The sequence below is a fragment of the Sporothrix brasiliensis genome (genome assembly GCF_000820605.1).
Source record: "Sporothrix brasiliensis 5110 chromosome Unknown Cont20, whole genome shotgun sequence".
Lineage (NCBI taxonomy): Eukaryota > Fungi > Ascomycota > Sordariomycetes > Ophiostomatales > Ophiostomataceae > Sporothrix > Sporothrix brasiliensis.
This window is the reverse complement of record NW_024467139.1, coordinates 1,706,905-1,721,640: the sequence shown is the minus strand read 5'-3', so window position 1 is coordinate 1,721,640 and position 14,736 is coordinate 1,706,905. Positions and strand designations below refer to the sequence as shown.

The window sequence follows — 14,736 nt, the reverse complement described above, 5'->3', positions numbered from 1 at the left end:
AGGCCGCATTGTACGCACAGTGTCTCCGCATACACGATGGCTCAGTCAGTCTACAAGCGGGAGCGCCCATGACATCACGTTAAAAGTCGTATTACGCGTCATGTTAACGAGCGCTGTTTTGTTATTTCCTATTCGAGTCATTCGAGACGCAGCGCACAGCAGTCGGTATGTTGAAAGTATATGTTCTTCTTTTGATTTTATTCTGCTGTATTTTGACTCACTGTTTTGGTCGTCTTCTCGCAGACATTTATTGATGACGAAACCCCAAATCATACAAACACCAAGCCCTAACGTTAGGAAAGACGAGAAATCGACAAAACATAATGGGAAGCATAAAAGAAAGAAGACAAGAAGACCAGGAGGAAAGGTTCATGAGATGACAAGAAAAGAGAAACAACGCTAATTATATCATAGATTTATTCACCACGATTCACCACGATTCATCATCACACCTTCATATCACTTCACGCCTAATACCGGTAGTAATCTCGGGGTCGACGCCCCTCACGCTCACGGTCGCGAATAACAATACGGTCGTGCGTTTCCCATTGTTCGGCGCGTGGCGGCGACGGAGGCGGTAGCGGTGGCGGCGAGGGCATCATCCGCCGCGGCGCGTCAACGTACCGAAAAGTTTCGTACTCAGGCGTCCGTGCTGGTGGCGGTGGCGGTGGCGGTGGTGGAGGAGCAGGCGTTGGAGACAGCTTGCGACGACGCATCTGGACAGTCATGGGCATGGGCACGGGGACATGGACGGGCACAATACGCTCACGCTCCACATAGACGGTCTCGTGCTCAATATCCTTCTTAGCCTTCTTCTTCTTCTTCTTGGGTTTCACCTCTTCCGGCTCGACGTCGACCGCAATAACGTCAATGGTGTCGTCCTCTTCTTCGTCGGGCACCACCACCGGCGGCGGCGATGGCGGCGATGGCGATGGCGGTGGGGGGAGAAGGACAGGTGGAGGTGGTGGCGGTGCTTGGATGATGATCGGGGGCAGCTGCAGTGGGGGCGGAGGCGGCGGCGGCGGAGGTGGTGTTGGCTCCCGAGGCGGCGGGACGATGGTGGTGACGCGAGTGCGGACAGTCTTGGAGCCGTGGATGGGCGGCTCCAGATAGAGATACTTTTTGCCGTGACGGTGACGAGGCACTGCGAGTTGCGGTCAACACTGGAAAGATCAACAATGTGGCAATGGACGGTTGCAGAGGGAATGGGGCTAGACGACAAGGATCACTCACTTGTGATGCTGTGCTTGACAGTGGAGAGAGGGGAGACTGGAGACAGGAAGTTCAGCAGTATGTCCACGACAGACTGGATGGTTCGTGAGACAAGCCCGGCTGCCGCAATGTGTTTGTTTGTGTTCGTGTTCGTGCAGAGTCTCTGAAGAATATATGGACCGGCAGAGGAGGACGGAAGGCGTCGTGGACTTATATGGATGGGTGGAGGAGCATCGTCGCACGGAGAAACGACTGGGGGCTTGGCCACGCGTGGTCTTCAACAAAGTGCATATAGTGCACGGCCTCAGGTCTGGAGTTCGGGCGGACGTGGGACGTTGGGTTTGATTTTGGCCTGGGCCAAGACCAAGGTATGTCCGATAACCTGCAAAGAACCGTCATCATCGGTGGTACAAAAGACAAAAAGAGAGGGGAAGAGCGAAATGAAAAGAGAGAAAAAACGACAGAGCGGGAAGTGGTGGGATGACGTCATTGGATCTGTTGAGAAAGTTGGCAGACGCACACAGCGCTCATTCTTCGGATTCTGGACTCCGAGATGGATGCCCAATGGGAGTCCACGACGAGCTCAAGAATAAATAAAGGTAACATGGGTATAGAGGTATTTAAAGCAGATCAAAGTCTAATGATAATATTCCAACGGATCAAGGGGTGGAGAAGGGGACATAAGAAAAAGAAGTTTCCAATACCGCCGAAAACGCCGATGCAAAAAAAATGGATAAACGTGTAGACGAAGTCTAGACCCCTGTCCAACTGTGCACATCCGAGCCCAACGTCCTCCACTCTGAAGGATTTTGGCCAATGCAGTCCCTATGTCCAAGATGATAACCAAAACCTCTGTGCAGATACAGCCATATGCGCCAGGTACGGTCATATGCAGCCAGATGCACTCCACATGCACAACATGTGTCTTGGGGTGCGGCCTAGACTCCCGTCCAGAAATATTGACCTTGTACTTTCATTACCCCCGCTTCCTCACCGTGTTATCACACCGTCTGTCACACCCATCGTCTGCCTGGTCTGCTGTCTTAGCTCGATGGCGGGAACTGAGAACTGGCGGTTCCGGCCGTGTTGCTGCCCACCCATTACTCTCTGGCCTCGTTGGGCTCTGCCTCGGCCTCGGTCCGCGCCTTCTTCAGCTCATCGTAGTCGGGCAGATACTGCGCTGACAGGGTGAAGCCCAACGCTATGAGGACCATCAATACCCAGATGCCATAGCCCCACAACAGCTGATTGCGCACGCTGATGGCATACAAGGCCGTGAAGAGCGCAGGCGTGAAGGCGCGGATCATGCTCACACCCGTCAGGGCCAGTGCGTTGAGTGTGCCCAGCAACTGCGGCGAGGGGGCCGTGTCATTGACGGCTAGCTGGATGGCCGTGAAGCTCAGGCTGACGCCGCTGCCAAGCGCCAGCGTCGGAGGCACGACGATCCAAAACAAGGTGCGCGCGTCCCAGACGCGCAAGATCAGGCTCATAAAAGGAACCCCGCTCATAAAGAACGGGTAGGCATTGGCGCACGCACGAATCACGGCGTTGGTGCCGATGCGGCGGTGCAGCGGCGGGAACGCAAGCAGCCACACGGACTGGCTGGCGCCTGCAAGGCCCATCATGGCGGAGATTTGCACGGGCGTGAAGCCGAAGCCGCCGAGGTCGACGGGCGTAAACCAAAACACAGGTACGAGCGCCGTGTACGAGAACGCGAGCAGCATAATGTTCGCGTAGATGAAGAGCACCATCTTGACACCGGGTGCCCGGAGCAGATCGCCAATGGACGGCGGCGGCGGCGCGGGCTCGTCGTCATTGGCAATCGATGCTGTGCCTGTCGTTGTCGTTGTCGTCGGCGTCGGCGTCGACGACGTCTTCTTCTTTTTCACCACCAGCGTTTCCTCGACAAACAGCGCGCACAGAAGCGCTGCCAGGTACCCGAGACCAGCCACGACAAAACCGGGCAGCGCATACGGGTAGGCGGCCAAGAAGGGGACGTTGTCGGTCGGGTCGTCTGGGTTGGGCCGGCCCAGCGGCGTCGCCAGCGCGCCACCCATCAGCGGGCCCACAAACAAGCCCAGGTTGCCGCTGAACGCAAACCAGCTGAACACCCGCGCCTGTGTCTTGGGCGTGCTCAGCTCGGCCAGCATCGTCCGGATCGTCACAATTGTGCCCGCAAACACGCCCGCCAGACAGCGGAACGCAACCATCTGCACCAGCGTGCTCGCCGTGCCAAACAGTGCCGTCGCGCTCGCCATGCCGACCAGCGAAAGCACCAGCACGGGCTTGCGGCCCACGCGGTCGGCCGCCCGGCCCCAGCCCATCATCACCAGCGCCTGCGTCAGCGAAAAGAGCGACTCAATCAGCCCGCTGTAGAAGCCCACGTCGGACGATGCCACGCCGCCGTTGTCCTGCACCATCTGGTTGATGTAGGGGAACACGGAGAAGAACGCAATCGGCTCGAGCAGCCGCGCAAAGCAGAGCAGCGCCACCTGCGTCTTGGGCATTGGCCGGTCCTCGTCGGCGGACGCGGGCACGATCACGGCCGCCGTCGCCACGCCGGCGTCTATGTTTCCTCCGACAAGTCCATTTCCGTCTCCTTGTCCTGCCGCGTCTTGCAGCAGGGGAGTCGTTTCGGCCGCTGCCACCGCCTTCAAGGCCGACGAGGTGCGCGACATCGGGGTTTGTGTGCAGTGTGATATGTGTCGCGGGTGCACTTGAGTCGCTCCAATCCGCTCTATCACGCCCCTCGCAGATATGTCGTCGCCTCTATTTGGTCTGCCAGAGGTTCAAAAAGGAAACAAACCAAACCAAGGAAAGTGCGCGATATAAAAAGATATAAAACGGAAGGTGCCGGCAAAGATTCAGGAAAGGCAGGTACAGTTGACGATTGCTGACGCGAAAGGAAGGAGATTTGTGGGGTCCGATTTCGTTGGATCCTTGGCCTCTGATTGGCCAACTAATAAATCTCGCCTCGATCACGAAACTGTCTTCTGAAATCTTCACTCCGTAGAAGAGAGAAATACGGCCGATTCTCAGCGCTGGGAAATAAATCCCGTATTTTTTATGTCTAGGTTCGTAGTTTCAGGGCGATGGTGGTCAGGGTCTCACAGCTTGCTACAGGTAATGAATAAGCTTTTTGGATGCATATACTAGTAACAATATGGACCGCATTGGGTTTCTTCTGCGAGATGGGCTGCAAGTCTCCAGAGTGTGTAAATAATGAACTGTTTGTTTTATGGAGGTTTGGGGCTTAGTTATGCAGCCTGTTTTTTAATTTAATTTTATTTTTGGTCGGGTGAAATGCGACAAAATAAATAATTTATTCGTGTACTTATTTAGTTTTATTTGGGGGTTAAAAGTTGTTTAATCCAAATCACCTTTGAGTTGCTCAACACCAACTAATACCAAGAGACGTGCCAAACACTGGAGCCCTTACGAGACGGGCTTTGCCACACATGTATAATCGAGTAATGAAATACAAAAAAACTTTACATAACTCTCTGGTCGTCGATATTATGGAGCAGTGACTGAGTGCCAAAATTTGAAACGTCAAATGCGCACACGACGTAAGACAAAATCGGACAAATGAACTGCCTCTGGCAGTGCAGTCTTTTGCAACCGAGCAGTCCTATACCATGGATCGAATAAGAGATGCGAAAGGGCAGGCTCGAGGACTTCGCCGTTTAATTAAAACCTGCATCTAGCTCGATGTATGTCCAGCAAGTTAAAAATCTGCAACCCTGGCGAGCCTGGCTCCACGACCAAAAAAAGGTCCTTGGTGTCCGAGTTGAGAACGCCCATGTGCCGCTCTCCTGGCGCGGCGTTCCATCTCCCGCCAATGGTTACTGTCGCTGACTTGTCGTCGTATTGGCGCTCCCGCCTCCTGCAGGCGTCTCGCTGTCCCGGTCTCCTGATGTAACGCTCGCTGTCGACAGTTGGTTCAGTAGTCCGGTGGGACGGGCAGGAAATGGGGGACATGAGAACGAATAGCGTAAGAGACGGGAACAAAATGAGCTAGGGAGCAAGGGCTTTGCGCTTCCTTGGTGACGGAGCGGCTGCCACTTGGACACGACAGAATGCCGGAACTATCCCTCCCTGGCCCCTCGTCTTGATCAGCCTGGTGCGGTTTCGTCGGCGGTTGGAAGGTCGCTCCTCGAACCTTTGCACCCACCCCCTCCTCTCTTCGCGCATTCGCTCACTATTGCCACATCATAGGACCTTTCGCGGATGGCCGGGAGGCTTGGTAGAGGCGGCGAAGGACATGCGGAGGGCGACCAGAGGTGGGCACAAAATAGTTAGACTATGACCTCGCTGCTGCTTGCCGGAAAAGCTAAAGGATCCTTGCACGCCCCTTTGACCATTTCGGTAGTTGCATGTCTTCTGTACGTCGGACGTCGTGGAAGAATGAAACTGCCCGCCATCCACGATCGCTGAGTGGAGCAAACAAAGTCCGCTGTTTCCCGCCGCGCAAAGAAAGAGCACACAAGCCACTTGGTTATGCTTGAACCGCAAGTAATATCTCCCGGTCCTTGCATCATTGTGTGCATAATGTCAAAAGAGGAGCAGTTAAATCCTGAGCTCTCTTTCTGCGCTGACTGCCTCCGGATCTGAATATCATGACATATAAAGAAGTGCGTATTGGCCGCGGGGCTGTCAAACGAGGCTGAACAAAAGAGGTTGAATAGAGGTTGAAGACTCCGAAGAGGTTGAAGTAGATCGAGACGGCGCCAATCTTTGGCGGTTGGCGGTAAGCGGAGGTGGCTGGACTTTTATGCGCTCGCCGGTTAAATTCAGTGGACCTGGTTTTTGTCTTTGGCAAGAAGACGCACTCAGACGCCCAGGGCGTGCGCGTCGTGTCATATGTTGGAATACTGAAATTAGCCGTAGTTAATACGATGAGAGGGATATACGGGGTATGCAATTGCGGTCTGTTTACTTTGCAAACCACTTCTAGTTGCATCCCGCCGCTGACCGTTGCTGGCAGGCCATGTTTAAGACGGCCTCAAGTAGTAGACAAAAGTGAGAGCGGTGATACGATATATAAAAGTAGAGGAGATATAAAACAAATAAAGTTGTCGCCTATCTAATAATGCCTCAAAATAAATAAAAAATACAAAAAAATAGACACAATGAGTCTGGTATCGTTTATGGTTCATACGTTCGTGAGATATCAAAAGGCTGTATGTATATCAAAACGCCGGGCAATATAGAAAGAACAGACACGCTAAAATCGGCAAACGATGGAAAACGGAAAAGAAAGACGGGCTCTTCACTCTCCTCGCGTGTAGCGCCAAAGGAGACTGGCACCTTTGATGGCAGGTAGCTTATGCTTGAGTGAGTAGCGTCGACGGTGGCCGTTGGGGCCGCCTTTTTTCTGTACACCGGCATAGTTGCTGCTGCTGTGTAGGCTGTAGAGGCTGTTGTAGTTGTGCGGCCCAGAATAGCCAGCGTCGTAGTCGTCACCGTCACACTTTTGCTGTGTTTGATGTAAGTACTGCTGGTACTTCTTGTCCGACGACGAGGAAAGACCGTTGCCACTGCTGCGGTGGACACTAGCTCCGCAGACGGCCCGACCAGATGACGAAGCGGCCTCGTTGATATCAGCGTCGACACAGAAAGCATTCTGACCGTCGCCCGTCGCCAGGCCGGCCTGGAGCGTAGCGACTACCTGTCGGCGGAAGCGTTGGCGGAAGCGACGCCAGTCCTCATTGCTCGGCCAGGGATCGAAAAACTCGCCATACGGATCCTCTTCATCGAGATCGTCAGGGTTGTTGCTGCTCTTGGCGTTGAGGAGCGCTTCCCAGTCGTCCCTTTCGTCCACCTCACTCTTGTCTTCGAGCGGGTAGAAAAGCAGCTGGTTGAGGTGCGGCCGGCGCGGATGGCGGTTGATGTTGCCTTCGATATCGAACTTGAAGCGGTATGCCTGATGGACAACTTGAGGACGAAGTGCCTGGGGTGCAGCCGGCTGAGGAGCTGGAATGGCCTGCGCCTGGTGAATGAGTGGAGGAGAAGATGGCGAGTCGTTTATTTGAGTGGTAGAAGGCGTGTGAAGTGGCCGAGACGGAGCCGACTGTGGTGCTGGTACCGAGCGCATTGGTGGAACGGGTGGCAGGGGAAGTTGCATCGGTGGTGATTGTGTCGGCGGCGGTAGCTGCTGGAAGGATACTGGGACGACTGGTGGGTAGTGGAGATGCGCCACCATGGGAGAGGGTAATGGTGATGGCGAGATAGAGGAGCGAGACCTTGGGGACGAGTACGGCGATGCGCTCTGCTGTAGTGGTGCTTGATGGGTGCCCTCCAGGCCTGTGGGAAGAGAATGTGACGGGTAGATGCCCGGTCCCGGTAGTGGATGCGGAGGAGGGGGCAGGTGAGGCGAAAGAGGTTGGGGTGGAGGCGTTGGTCTCGAGGCTGGTAGGCCTGGGGCAGGTGCACAGCAGTAGTCAAATTCAAACTGGAACTCCTGGTGGACGACAAATAGCAGCGCCTTGAGCTTGGGGAATTTAGCAAGGCCCGTCAATAGCTTGCCCATGTTGCTTTTGGAGACCTTCCAGCTGAGGACTGGATGGCAGATGCCCGTGTAGACGCCGTAACTTGTGCCGAGGGCTAATCCGGCTAGGTGGTCCCGGATGAGAGGGATGCGGCTCATAAAGTGCAGAGTGCGGTGTAAGCGCTTGAGCAGTAGGTAAGGCTCGAGCAGCAGCAAGTCCCGAGATAAGTCAACATATTTTGTGGTGCGGCCGAGAGTCAGTGGCTGGTAGTGGTGGAGGACAAAGCCGCGCGACTCGCGGCAAACGGCGGCGAGCGGAGGTGGCGGCTCATGGTGGACGTTGGCAAACATGAGGCCGTCGGCCGCGTTCATTTTTTGTTTGGCATGGGGCACATCCATGACCTCGTAGACACGGGGTTCGGGCAAAGCATACTCCCAGACCATGGTGCGTATTTCTGGAGGCAGCAATAAGAACCTGTGAAATTCCTGAGACATGGTGGCGGTTGATAAGGGACGACGCAGAGAAGAGGACGGCAAGGAAGAACGAGACTGAGACGGCAGATCTGTGGGAGAAAATGGCGAGAAGGGTGAGAAGGAAGAAGGCTGAGTTTGTTGAAGATACTGTTGGGTTTGCTGTTGGTATTGTTGAAGTAGCATGATGAAGAAGGAAAGGAAGAGAGAGGGAGGAGAGGAAAAAGAAAAGGAAAGGAAAGGAGGGAGAGAAAAGAGGGAAACGAGAAGGAGATATAAAATGAGCAAATGGGACGGACACAAGGTCGAGATATTATATCCTGAACCCAGGCCGCGTGCCCTTGGGAGGGTCGTGTCTGCCTCTTTCCTTTTTCGGGAGGGCGTGTGAGAGTGAGCGAGTATGTTACGTGGGGAGTGACTTGGGAGAGGGTGCAAACGTGTGACGGCGTATTATTGCTGTATGAAGGGATCCTATTTTTAAGGATGCCCTAGGAGGCGCGGCTGTGGCCGTAAAGTGCTGGGGAGGTCGGTGGTGGGCAAAGCCGGGTCCGTACTCTGTGCTGGGGAATGGATGGCAGATGGTGGATGGAGGGTGGTGAGTGGTAAGGTGTTGGGCTGGGAAATCTGGGCCGTAGATCGTCCCCAGTGGTTTTTTGTCCTATATTGATTTTTTGTTGTTTCTCTTTCTCTTATTTGCAGAGGTTGCGGCTCGAAAATACCCGGACCAACCTCACAGAGCGTGGATAGTTGCGGCTGCGGCTTTGATATGGCTCCAGCTACCGCTGCTTTATGGTTGTGGATGCTGTTATAGTTATAGCTGCAGGTGTCCTATGCAGTTTGCAATCGGCCAAGTGTTTGTAAATCACTGATGTGCATTGCAGGAAGGCTAACCGGCGTATTGCAAGACCCAAGGGAGAAGAAAATAAAAAGGGGCCGCGTCGTCGATCGCGGGTTTCGTTTGTTTGCTTGTCTGCCCCCCCTTTTGTTACTTTCAGAGAGGAAGACCGCAGTGCTAACCAAGAAACCGAAATGGGAGGTTGACAGGCTGACGGGTGAACAGGTTAAAATTTAACAGTTTAAATGGGTTGGTGGGCAGCCAGGTGGTTAATTCTTTGACGGATTGCTGTTTTGAGATTGGCGGCCGACAGGGTTGACTGGATGGATCAGCTGGGTAATAAGAGAAAAGACGTTCGTTCTGCAACGATCCGACCGGTGTTGACATGAGTCGTTTTTGGTTGGGTCTGCAGCAGTGATGTAGGAGATCAGTCCTTTATTTTTCCTAGCTGGGCAGGGGATTGCAGCGCCGTGTTGTCTATTGCGCTCGTTTGTGTCAATTGTGTAATGGGAGCCAGGCGGTGAGGCGAGGCGCTGGGCGGATAGGCGAGAGGTGGTGCGAGGGTGGTGTTTGGTTTGAGGTGGAAAGTTTGAAATGGGAGGCCATTGGGAAAAGGAGATATTTGTTTATTTGTTGAAGAGGGAGCAGCAGGTAAAACTAGTAGAGAAGGAAAGATGGGAACAACAGAGGAAGGAAGGGACGTCTGTGAGAGGATTGGAAGGCGCCAAGCGAGACGATGGAAAGAACGAAAGGGGAAACGGCGACTAACACGCTGGCTGATTCGGAAGGAAGTCGGACGGAAAAGGGAAGGAACGACTAACATGCCAATAAACGACATGCTAGCGACAAGAGTAGAAAATACGGAGTCACAAGATGAATGTTGAGCGACGTCGTTTCCGCTAAGGAAAACACCGTCTTCGTTTTAGGCCCGTGGTGGTCGTATTGTTTGTCAACCAAGCGATGTTGGGCTTCTTTTTTGGTCCATTTTGGCCCGTTTTGTCTGGACCTGGAAGGCGCGGCTGCGCAATGCAGTAGTCAGATGTTGGTGCATCCCGTGCGAGATGCCATGTCGAAAGCGCACTAGCCTTGAACTTTGTAGCAGATCGTCGCATTCTGCTGTGCGTCGGCCATCCTGGTATAGTCTTGCACAAAAGCGCAGTCACAGTTGGTCCAGAGACCAGATAGGTGATGGTGTGTGTGGAGATGGGGCCGGCGCAGACCGATAGTGAATGGAGCGAAGGTGTAATCAAAGTAGGCAGTAGCTGAAGATTTCATGGTTTGTACGGAGCAGTGCCGGGAAGAGTCTGGATCAGAATGCGTATGTGATGTGTGAAGGCAGTGACGCGGCAAGACAGAGAGGCACAGGTATGAACTGCGTCGTGGGTGAAAAGAACCAAGGGGACAGAGATTGGAGTGCGTTTGCATTTTACCATTGAAAGTACGACGTAAATACGACGCATATTTATTTTGTTCTGCATTTCTGTGTCTGGCATACGGAGTACCGCGTTCTTTATTTTGAGTTTGTTACAAACCAACGCAACACAAGATGGGCGATCGAGGCAAGGACGGGGTGCGCGCAGAAGGGCGGCCGATGGCGGATGGCGAATCGCGGACTGCGGGTTGGGTGGAACGGTGCAACAGCGGAAAAGGAATGGCACAGGGGAGCGACGATGGGAGCCGCGAGTTGTCTTTAGGAGGGTGAGAAGGTTGGCGATGCAGGGGAAAGACAAGAAAAAATAGGGACATGAGACAGGTGATGGATGAGGCAAGAGTTCCCGCAACAGGAAACGGGAGGGAAATAAGGGAGGAACCCTGGCCAACACCAGGATGCTGCCAGGTTAGACGAGACTAGACATTTTAGACCGCCGTTTGTATGGTGTTGGAAGCATCGCGGGTTTCAATACGACGAATATACAACATGTGCGAATACATACAATGTAAGCCGGACCAAGGAGTACACTAGAGACAGTGGGAGGGTATCCAGACGAAGAGACGACATACAATTTTGAGACAGCGATATGTTGGTGGTGACAAAAGTATGAGTGAGAAGGGGACAGCTGAGGACGCCAATCTGAACGGGAGCATATGTCAATGGGAAGACAACCAAGAGCAACGAAGCGGGAATGGTCCCTGGACGAGACCGATTTACGAAACACGGGCACCGAGCGAGCGATGGAAAGATGCAGAGAAGTAGGATGTAGCTCTGATGAGGGAGGCAACAGAGCGAACAAGACCGAGTTGGCCTCTGGGTCGAATGTGCAGAATAGATGAAGGGCTACAGGACATTGGACGTGCGCTGTAACGTATGGTGGTTTAAGTCACTTTGTGTAGACGAGGGGCGCATGCAACGGTTGGGGTAGTCTATCTTTGTCGTGTTCTGTCTTGCTGGTTTTCATTTTTTTCTCTCTTTTTCTTCTTGACTTCTTCCCTGTCCCCTCCCTCTCTCTTTCTTTGGTAGCGTTCTGCACAAGAAACGACTGCGTTGTCCGTGCCCTCATTAAGAGCATTGACTGAGCACATTCAGGAGGTGCCTATGCTACCGGGGGCGCACTCTACGGAATTGGACTCGAGTAAATAACAGGAGGAGATGACGTGTTGAAAAGATGACGAGTTGGAAAGATGACAAGATGACAAAATGACAAGATGGCAACATGGCAAGATGGCAACATTCACCGTAGCGAAAACGACGTAATACGTGGGCTGTGCTCTGAGAAAGCAAGCGCAATGCAAAATCCTGAGCACCGACGAGCTGACAAGGCGTTTCTGCAATGCGATTCGTGACGTCGATGGCGAGTCCTGTCGCGGGTTAATGAGAGTGCATCCTCCTTACATCCTTACAGGTACTCTTATCACTGCTTCTCGATACGTCCCGGGTAAGTCCCAAACGGATCCGACTGCCTCTGCCTCTGCCCCTCCGCCACTGCCGCACACAACCTTTTGTCTCGTCTGCGTCCCATCCTGCCCGACCGAGTCCCAGCCCCAGGGTCACCCTGGACGGGACCGGGGACCAGACGGCATAGGAAAACTAACGAGACAAGGGAGGAGACGAGGCGGGCTACAGCGGACTTGTCACCGTATTTGTCGAGGACCCCAAAACAAATCCCCGCCAGACAGCGGCCAAAACAAGGAGGAGAAAGAGCAGAGCACGGCAAACTATAGCACGACCGTATTATGCCACGGGAGGACTGGTCGGCGGCTGGTCGACGGTTGGGACAAACTGGTACGAGTGTATTGCCTTCGAACCCACAGCCACCCGCCGGGTCACTTACACCGTCTTCACCACCACCACAGCCATCACCAGCAACCCCCATCAACTTTTGTTTGCGGTTCTGTGTCGTGTCATGGGTTGTGAGATGCATACACCGTTCCGTGCTAGCAACTCTTAGTATTCCTCTGTTATTACATATGACCCGTGCAAAACCACAAAACGATGGATGGATACATACGACATATATTGATAGTCGTACTGCGTACGTAGGGACTTTATGCTGTGGCTACTGCCCGCGCAGGTTTCCCATCGTATTTTAAATAAAAATTGGAAGCAGCAAAAGACAAATCCACGGATGGCTTGCAGGTTAAATAGATTAAAATCCGATTCTCTGCCTCACCCCCCCTCACTTGGCAACAAACAATAATACACAGCACGCCCTTTACGTCGTAGACTGGTTTCTCTGCTAGTAAGGCGTACTCCGTAACCATCGTTCAACATCCTTCGGCTTCTTTTTTCGTCCCTCTTCCCTGGTTGCTGGTTTGCTACAGCCTCCACAATCTCCACTATATTGATTAAAACGCTTGCGTGGTCTTTTTTTCTACTTTCTACTTTGATATTATTCGGTCGTTTCCATTCGGTGGATTTTCTAGGTTTTGTTTCTCCTCTTCCTTCTTATTTCTCACCCAAGGTGCTTCATCCTGGTTGCAGAACGGCCGACTATGCCGCAACCACTTTTACTCGCCCTTGTCACCATTGTCGTTGGCGTCGCCCTCAATCTCATTATGTCGGCGGCCGGATCCCATTGACCCCTTGACCGCTCAAACCACCTTTGACCAGAAGACCGTCGTTTTGTCGTCTTGGCTGGTCGTATATTTTCTTTACGTTTTCTTTCCTTTTTTTCCCCCACCTTATTCTTGTAATTTCTGCGTCGTTCTATTGTTAGAAATTTGAAGTCGCGCTGTTTCTCTAAACCATTAGATTGCCTTTTTGGGTAACGAGGTCGATTGAGTTTGTTGGTTGTCTTCGCCGTCTTCGTATATCTCACTGCTCCCAATTAGCCCTCGTGACTGACCTCATCTCACGTTCATTTCCTCTGTAACGTCCCTCACACCTCCAGTGGCTCGCCGTTTCGATTTGCATACGCGTCCACGTCCGAGTTGATCCAGGGCACCGTCACTTCTAGAGCGGCACATCGATCAAACTCTAGACGAGCCAGCATCACCGACTAAAACATTGATGGGAGGGATGTGCAAACGGTGAGTCAATGCTCAATGCATTGTAAGCCGCCACCTGTTCGATATATTACTGCGACCCGGATGCATCCTCTGGATCCGAGTGGCCGAGTTGCTAGCTGTACCAGGAAAGAAGAAAAAGGACGAGAAGAAGAAACAGCAGAAAAAGACGGCCGAGACGACGTCATTGTTAGAGAGCAGCATCGCTCAAAGCCAGCCAACGCTTTACAGTCCAAATTGCGAAAGGCACCCTGTCTCAGCCTCATAGCATCATCGGCACTGCGATGTGTTTCATTGGGAACGACTTCTGCTCCCGTGCTGCGAGCCTCTACCGAAAGCCACTCACATGCGCAAAAATGGTGGATAAGTGTATTTATAATTAGACACAAGGAATCCAAACGTCCATGCGTGGGAGGGAGAGATGTGCATATGATGTGATACGACACAGAAAATGAAAGGGACAATTTCGAGACAAGAGAGGGCCGATAGCCGAAGTCGCTTCCGGGAAAAGAACCTGTGCAAATCATATTAACCTTTACCTTCCCTTCCCGTTCTTCTCTCGTGTGACACTCGTTCCCAGGATTCAGGGACTGGATCGGCCTGCTTGATCTGCGTCTGTATCCGTTGATGAAAAAGCCCGTCATGTTTGACAGCGGAGAGTGTAAATTTAGAACGGAAGAGTTGGATCCAGTTGCACGTGACAATCAAGCTACTCTCACGTGCTGTACTTGGAAAGCCCGCCCGCAAGGCTTTTCGACTCCATAAACATACGGCCAATCACAGCCCCCCCGGCTACTTACGCCCCACAAATATGCTTCTATTTCAGCGCCGAAATTTTTCTCGTCCTTCTTTGCTTGTTTTCTTCCCTTCTTCTCTTCTTTTTTCTTCTTCGTGCGGCGGTACGACCAAAATTTTACATCTCCGTGTTGCTCGAGATCATTTTCAATTGAGGAGGCCTGGGACTTGGGTTTAGCATTACTTTCTTCGGAAGGTGAGGCTAGCCCTTCGGGTCGCCATTCGCAGCGTCAGTCGTGCCACAGAAGAACGGAATTGCACATCGACTCTCCCACTGGACTGTGTTGCTCGGCTTTCTATAGCTACCGGGCAGGCGACAGTGGGGGGACGAACAAAACAACCAACTAAGGAAGACGGCTTTGTGCAAGAGCTGTGGGGAGGACGGGGGAATCGATGATGTTGCCTTGGGAATCTGTGCCGCTCAGAGACCACAACATTACAGGTGTATATTTTTCTTTCTTCTTTGACCATACATGGGCCGTGATATCGT

The 14,736-nt window shown here is 52.8% G+C and overlaps 3 protein-coding genes across 3 annotated transcripts; all 3 read right to left on the bottom strand.

Annotated features, from left to right (window-relative positions):
• Positions 1-470: 470 nt before the first annotated feature.
• SPBR_07570 (uncharacterized protein) lies at positions 471-1,503 on the bottom strand (the record flags this gene model as incomplete). The annotated part of the gene is made up of 3 exons (XM_040765824.1): positions 471-1,144; positions 1,234-1,269; positions 1,455-1,503. The coding sequence occupies 3 exons, from the start codon at positions 1,501-1,503 to the stop codon at positions 471-473; spliced, it is 759 nt and encodes a 252-aa protein (XP_040616456.1).
• Positions 1,504-2,312: 809 nt separating this feature from the next.
• Positions 2,313-3,890, bottom strand: SPBR_07122 (uncharacterized protein; the record flags this gene model as incomplete). The annotated part of the gene is made up of 1 exon (XM_040765376.1): positions 2,313-3,890. The coding sequence occupies one exon, from the start codon at positions 3,888-3,890 to the stop codon at positions 2,313-2,315; it is 1,578 nt and encodes a 525-aa protein (XP_040616455.1).
• Positions 3,891-6,484: 2,594 nt separating this feature from the next.
• SPBR_07056 (uncharacterized protein) lies at positions 6,485-8,146 on the bottom strand (the record flags this gene model as incomplete). The annotated part of the gene is made up of 1 exon (XM_040765311.1): positions 6,485-8,146. One exon carries the CDS (start codon positions 8,144-8,146, stop codon positions 6,485-6,487), a length of 1,662 nt encoding a protein of 553 aa, XP_040616454.1.
• Positions 8,147-14,736: the final 6,590 nt, after the last annotated feature.